Source organism: Molothrus aeneus, unplaced genomic scaffold, assembly GCF_037042795.1.
Source record: "Molothrus aeneus isolate 106 unplaced genomic scaffold, BPBGC_Maene_1.0 scaffold_30, whole genome shotgun sequence".
In the NCBI taxonomy this organism is placed as follows: Eukaryota; Metazoa; Chordata; class Aves; order Passeriformes; family Icteridae; genus Molothrus; species Molothrus aeneus.
In genome coordinates, this window is record NW_027098964.1 from 4,018,484 (window position 1) to 4,026,116 (window position 7,633).

The 7,633-nt window shown below is 49.3% G+C and overlaps 1 protein-coding gene across 1 annotated transcript in view; it reads left to right on the forward strand.

The window, feature by feature from the left end:
• The window catches only part of LOC136569895 (5-aminolevulinate synthase, erythroid-specific, mitochondrial-like), a 33,481-nt gene extending 30,222 nt beyond the window's left edge, over window positions 1-3,259 (forward strand). The window contains exon 10 of the mRNA XM_066570249.1: window positions 3,251-3,259. Within this exon, the coding sequence (XP_066426346.1) occupies window positions 3,251-3,259 (9 nt within the window). The remainder of the gene's footprint in view (window positions 1-3,250) is intronic.
• Window positions 3,260-7,633: the final 4,374 nt, after the last annotated feature.

The following is a 7,633-nucleotide window of genomic DNA, read 5'->3' on the forward strand; positions in this document are numbered from 1 at the left end:
ACCCTAACCCTAACCCTAACCCTAACCCTAACCCTAACCCTAACCCTAACCCTAACCCTAACCCTAACCCTAACCCTAACCCTAACCCTAACCCTAACCCTAACCCTAACCCTAACCTAACCCTAACCCTAACCCTAACCCTAACCCTAACCCCTAACCCTAACCCTAACCCTAACCCTAACCCTAACCCTAACCCTAACCCTAACCCTAACCCTAACCCTAACCCTAACCCTAACCCTAACCCTAACCCTAACCCTAACCCTAACCCTAACCCTAACCCTAACCCTAACCCTAACCCTAACCCTAACCCTAACCCTAACCCTAACCCTAACCCTAACCCTAACCCTAACCCTAACCCTAACCCTAACCCTAACCCTAACCCTAACCCTAACCCTAACCCTAACCCTAACCCTAACCCTAACCCTAACCCTAACCCTAACCCTAACCCTAACCCTAACCCTAACCCTAACCCTAACCTAACCCTAACCCTAACCCTAACCCTAACCCTAACCCTAACCCTAACCCTAACCCTAACCCTAACCCTAACCCTAACCCTAACCCTAACCCTAACCCTACCCTAACCCTAACCCTAACCCTAACCCTAACCCTAACCCTAACCCTAACCCTAACCCTAACCCTAACCCTAACCCTAACCCTAACCCTAACCCTAACCCTAACCCTAACCCTAACCCTAACCCTAACCCTAACCCTAACCCTAACCCTAACCCTAACCCTAACCCTAACCCTAACCCTAACCCTAACCCTAACCCTAACCCTAACCCTAACCCTAACCCTAACCCTAACCCTAACCCTAACCCTAACCCTAACCCTAACCCTAACCCTAACCCTAACCCTAACCCTAACCCTAACCCTAACCCTAACCCTAACCCTAACCCTAACCCTAACCCTAACCCTAACCCTAACCCTAACCCTAACCCTAACCCTAACCCTAACCCTAACCCTAACCCTAACCCTAACCCTAACCCTAACCCTAACCCTAACCCTAACCCTAACCCTAACCCTAACCCTAACCCTAACCCTAACCCTAACCCTAACCCTAACCCTAACCCTAACCCTAACCCCTAACCCTAACCCTAACCCTAACCCTAACCCTAACCCTAACCCTAACCCTAACCCTAACCCTAACCCTAACCCTAACCCTAACCCTAACCCTAACCCTAACCCTAACCCTAACCCTAACCCTAACCCTAACCCTAACCCTAACCCTAACCCTAACCCTAACCCTAACCCTAACCCTAACCCTAACCCTAACCCTAACCCTAACCCTAACCCTAACCCTAACCCTAACCCTAACCCTAACCCTAACCCTAACCCTAACCCTAACCCTAACCCTAACCCTAACCCTAACCCTAACCCTAACCCTAACCCTAACCCTAACCCTAACCCTAACCCTAACCCTAACCCTAACCCTAACCCTAACCCTAACCCTAACCCTAACCCTAACCCTAACCCTAACCCTAACCCTAACCCTAACCCTAACCCTAACCCTAACCCTAACCCTAACCCTAACCCTAACCCTAACCCTAACCCTAACCCTAACCCTAACCCTAACCCTAACCCTAACCCTAACCCTAACCCTAACCCTAACCCTAACCCTAACCCTAACCCTAACCCTAACCCTAACCCTAACCCTAACCCTAACCCTAACCCTAACCCTAACCCTAACCCTAACCCTAACCCTAACCCTAACCCTAACCCTAACCCTAACCCTAACCCTAACCCTAACCCTAACCCTAACCCTAACCCTAACCCTAACCCTAACCCTAACCCTAACCCTAACCCTAACCCTAACCCTAACCCTAACCCTAACCCTAACCCTAACCCTAACCCTAACCCTAACCCTAACCCTAACCCTAACCCTAACCCTAACCCTAACCCTAACCCTAACCCTAACCCTAACCCTAACCCTAACCCTAACCCAAACCCTAACCCTAACCCTAACCCTAACCCTAACCCTAACCCTAACCCTAACCCTAACCCTAACCCTAACCCTAACCCTAACCCTAACCCTAACCCTAACCCTAACCCTAACCCTAACCCTAACCCTAACCCTAACCCTAACCCTAACCCTAACCCTAACCCTAACCCTAACCCTAACCCTAACCCTAACCCTAACCCTAACCCTAACCCTAACCCTAACCCTAGAAAATGGCGGCCGCTGTGACGTCGTGATGAGTCATCAAGATGGCGGCGCCCATGGGGTCATGTGACTCAGGTCCAAGATGGCGGCGCCCAGTAGGTCACGTGATCAGAGAACCAAGATGGCGGCGCCCATGGAGTCATGTGACCCGGGACCAAGATGGCGGCGGTCACGTGATCGGAGAAACCAAGATGGCGGACCCTGTGATGTCATCCAAGATGGCGGCCCTCTGGTGGTCACGTGGTGTCGTACAAGATGGCGGCGCCCGGGGGTCACGTGACCCGAGAGCCAAGATGGCGGCGCGTGCTCTGTGACGTCATTTACGGCAAAATGGCGGACGCGGGGGTGACGTCATTTACGGCAACAAGATGGCGGCCGCGGGGGGGTCACGTGGTGCGCTGGACAAGATGGCGGCCGCGAGGGGGGGTCACGTGGTATGGGAAGCAAGATGGCGGCCGTGCCGGGTGACGTCATTCGGGACAAAATGGCGGCCGCTGGGACCGGGATTTTTTTCTCGGTTTTGGGGGGGTTTTGCGGGGTTTTTGTGGGTTGTGTGTGGCCGGAATGGCGTTCCGGTTCGCGGGGGGCCGGCAGCGGTGCGCGTGGGGGTCTGGGGGGCGTGGGGTGGGTGGTGCTGTTTCGATCGGGCGACTGGTGTGGACGCCTGTGCACTGGGGTCCTTTCTGGGGCGGGTCGCGCTGATGACGTCATCGGGGGCGCGCCGTGGGTGCAGTGTGGCGCTGGAAACGGCAGGGGGCGCTGTGCATGCAGTACCCGGGAGAAAACAGCAGGTGGCGCTGTGCATGTAGTACCGGCCGGCAAACACCAGGTGGCGCTGTGAGTGCAGTACTCGGCAGCAAACGGCAGGGGGTGCTGTGAGTGCACTGTCTATGGGTGGGTGGGTGGCATGGGGTGTGTATGTGGGTGGGGACTAGTGATTAGTATTGATGGCTGACAGGTGGGATCCCTATATACTGTATATAGTAAAAAGAAGAAAAACTATATGTCCGGTGCAGCAGTAGGAAATTTCAGGCTCCCGGGGAGTAAATGGTTTGCTTTTTTAAATTGTTTTTTTTCTTTTACTCCCAGGGAGCCTGAAAGTTTCTACTGCTGCTTTTTTAAACTAAAGCTAGAAAGGAAAACAAACTGAGAAAGAGAAGGAGGGAGAAAAGAGAGAAAAGCAGAGAGAGAGAGAGAGAGAGAAAGAGAAGGAGAGAGAAAAGAGAGAGAGAGAGAGAGAAAGAGAAGGAGAGAGAAAAGAGAGAGAGAAGCAGGGAGAGAGAGAAAAGAGAGAGAGAAGCAGGGAGAGAGAGAGAGAAGGAGAGAGAAAAGAGAGAGAAGCAGGGAGAGAGAGAGAGAAGGAGAGAGAAAAGAGAGAGAGAAGCAGGGAGAGAGAAAAAAGCAAGGAGAAAAGACAGAGAAACAAAGAGAAAAGAGAGAGAGAGAGAAAGAAGCAAGGAGAAAAGACAGAGAAACAAAGAGAAAAGAGACAGAGAGAGAAGCAGAGAGAGAGAAAGAGAAGGCGAGAGAAAAAAGCAAGGAGAAAAGACAGAAACAAAGAGAAAAGAGAGAGAGAGAGAGAGAGAGAGAGAGAGAGAAGCAGAGAGAAAAGAAAAAAACAAAGAGAAAAGGGAGACAGAAAAGAGTTGGAAAACAGAGGGAGAGAAGAAAAGACAGAGAGAGAAGAGGAGACAACAGGGACAAAGAGAAAGGAGAGAACAGAGACAGAGTGAGACAGAGAGAGAGGGAGAAGAGACAGAGGGAGACAACACAGAGAGAGAGGGAGAGAGGGAGAAGAGACAGAAAGGAAAAGACAGGGAAGCAACAAGAAGACAGAAGAAAATAAAACAGGAAGACAAAGTGAGACAGGAAAAGGAGGGTGGGAGAACTGAAGACAGACAGGAGTTAGAGGGAAAAGAAAGTGGTTAGGATTAGAGTGTGAAAGTGAAAACTGAGGGGTGGGGTGAAAAAGGAAAAGACTAAGAGAAAAAAAAAAAGACAATCTGAGGAAAAGGAGAACACAGAGAGAAAAAGAAGCAAGAAGACTGAGATTGACAGTGATAAAGAAAACACAAACAAATGGTTAGAGATAGATGGAAGTTAAGTTAGAAATAGAACAGTAAAGTGAGGAGCAAAAGGAAGGAATACAGTGAAAAGAAATGACAAAACCACACCAAAAAAAGACAGGAGCCACGGTGGGGGAAGGAAGGGCAGGGGGTATCTTTATTAAGGGTGACTCAACTTTATTAAAAGAATGTTTTTATTTATACATCAGCAAAATACATGGAAACAGTGTATACAAATGCAAGTGCAGATACAATCCATAGACACACTGGTAAAAGTCTAGTTTACATAGAGAGCAATACAGGGCAATGCAGCATCTAAAGCAAATGCAATACAGAGCAATACAGAGCAATACAGAGCAATACAGAGCAATACAGAGCAATACAGAGCAATACAGAGCAATACAGCATTTAATGCAAATGCAATACAGAGCAATACACATATTAACACAAAGTGATGATGACCTTTTTCTATTTTCATTACAGGTTGATTAATTGTTACAGGAAACCCAAAACAACAAAAGCACACAAAAAACAACAACACTCATCTACCATTAACACCCCCTTCAAATGACACACAAACTCACCGTCCCTCCCCTCACAACTGCTAAATTACATCCCAGCAATCATTGCTCCTCGGGAACGTGGTTCCCGGGAGCCCCAAAAAATATCCTCCTGCCTGACAAAAACCCCGGTCCCTGGACGGTCCGCGCCCAAACTTTGGCGATGAACGTCGCCTCGCTGACCGACCGGGACCCGGGAAAAAAAAACCCAGCCGGGGGGAAAAAAAAAAAAACCCCCCGGCTGGGGATTTTTTATTCTAAATTTAAAAATGAGTTGAAAAACCTGAAAAGCAAAAGTCAGACAAGGTTACAACCCTAGAACCCTTCAACACGCACACACTTCCTTCAGCTTACACACAAACGCACACTAAATCAGACCTCGACCGCTCTGCTAACCCCCGGCACGCACTCACGCCCCTCCTCGGGAACTTGGTTCCCGGGAGCCCCCGAAAAAATCCTCCTGCCTGACGAAAACCCCGGTCCCTGGACGGTCCGCGCCCAAACTTTGGCGATGAACGTCGCCTCGCGGACCGACCGGGACCCGGGAAAAAAAAACCCAGCCGGGGGGAAAAAAAAAAAAACCCCCCGGCTGGGGATTTTTTATTCTAAATTTAAAAATGAGTTGAAAAACCTGAAAAGCAAAAGTCAGACAAGGTTACAACCCTAGAACCCTTCAACACGCACACACTTCCTTCAGCTTACACACAAACCCACACTAGATCAGACCTCAACCGCTCTGCTAACCCCCAGCATGCACTCACACCCTCCTCGGGAACGTGGTTCCCGGGAGCCTCCAAAAAATCCTCCTGCCTGACGAAAACCCCGGTCCCTGGACGGTCCGCGCCCAAACTTTGGCGATGAACGTCGCCTCGCAGACCGACCGGGACCCGGGAAAAAAAAACCCAGCCGGGGGGAAAAAAAAAAAAACCCCCCGGCTGGGGATTTTTTATTCTAAATTTAAAAATGAGTTGAAAAACCTGAAAAGCAAAAGTCACACACACAAGGTTAAATCCAGTCACCATGTGCTCACACACACAGACAGACACATGCTGTCACTCATGCTCTTCCCGCTTACGTGCTCGGTGTGGCCCTTACTCGAGACGCTGAAGAACGCGGTTCCACGCTTCTTCTGGCTGCCGCTTCTTGACGTCAAATGGTAGATTCTGGGGAAATCGGTAGCCTCGGGGACCTGTGAGACGACAGGAAGCGGTCAATGAGTGGCTATCTGACAGCTAGGACTTGTCCCTGCTCTGACCAATAAATTTTCTACCCAAAACCCCATTAAAGACAAATGAACAGTAAAGTTTCTTCTACCTAACTGTGACTACATGCCAGGGCAGGGCACCTCCAAGCATAAGTGGTACAGTGTAAGTACATACAGTATAAACCAGCATAGGCACACGCAGTGTAAGTACATACAGTATAAGCCAACATAGGTACACACAGCGTAAGTACATACAGTATAAACCAGCATGGGCACACGCAATATAAGTACATACAGTATAAGCCAACATAGGTACACACAGCGTAAGTACATACAGTACAAGTACATACAGTATAAACCAGCATAGGCACACACAATATAAGTACATACAGTATAAGCCAACACAGGCACACACAATATAAGTACATACAGTATAAGCCAGCATAGGTACACACAATATAAGTACATACAGTATAAGCCAGCATAGGTACACACAGTGTAAGTACATACAGTATAAGTACATACAGTATAAGCCAACACAGGTACACACAATGTAAGTACATAGAGTATAAGCCAACACAGGCACACACAATGTAAGTACATAGAGTATAAGCCAACACAGGTACACAGAGTATAAGTACATACAGTATAAGCCAACAGAGGTACATGCAATGTAAGCCAGGACTTGAGATAGCTCTCTGGAAGATTAATTCTTGAGCCCTATACCCCTTGGGAGGATGGAACCTATCGAACTCCTGCAGTCACGTGAGGAGGGTGTAAGACGCTCCCTCAGGAAGTCCAAGAGAATGGCGTGGAAAAAAAGGCACTACCAAAGCCGGTAGTGAGAAGGAAGATGGATGACAACATCTTGTCCCTTTGAGACATTCCTGTCTCAAAGAGTAAAAATGTAAAGATGCCGGAATAAGGGATATCCGGAAAGGAACGTGAGTAGAATATGGCCTACGTGGCACGGAATAGTGCCGATAAAGCATCGAGACGTAACAAGGGCCTATGACGTGGAAGACGACGGACACGGACTACATAACACAGACACAGACAACATAACATAGACACAGATGACATAACACAGAGATGAGTGGCAACTGCCTGGTACTGTCCCCTTAGGGACCTGAGATTCCTAGTGCAAGGTGAGCCAGAGGCTGATGATGCCAAAGGAAAGGAAGCCCTAGGACGAGAGCATGTGATGATGAAAGAGAACTCGTCAAAAGAAGTTAGTGCCACAGCAGTTAAGAGGATGCTCGAGAGGCTCGGCGAGCCTAGAGAAGGAAGCGGACTGCCGGGTGATCGTGGCCGTAGCACCGGACGTGAAGGCGAGCTCCTCGGAGGAAAGATCCCTGACGATATCGAGTCGAGGGAGGCGGACGACGCAAAGTACGCAAAGATGTGGACATGGGTCGGAACTGCCCTGCCCGGCAAAGGCTCTGGCGAGGCTGAGGGGAAACCCTCTCCCTTTACTTCCAGAGAGCCCGCCCCGCTACAGACCTCTCCGCTAAACTGACATCAAATTGCCTCCTGTGATAGTAAAGGCTATTCCCCTTCTCCCAACCGCTGGCCCCGACACTTAGCTTTTGGAAGAGGAGCGGACAAAATCCATCCTCGGTCAGACGTGGACGTTGAGATG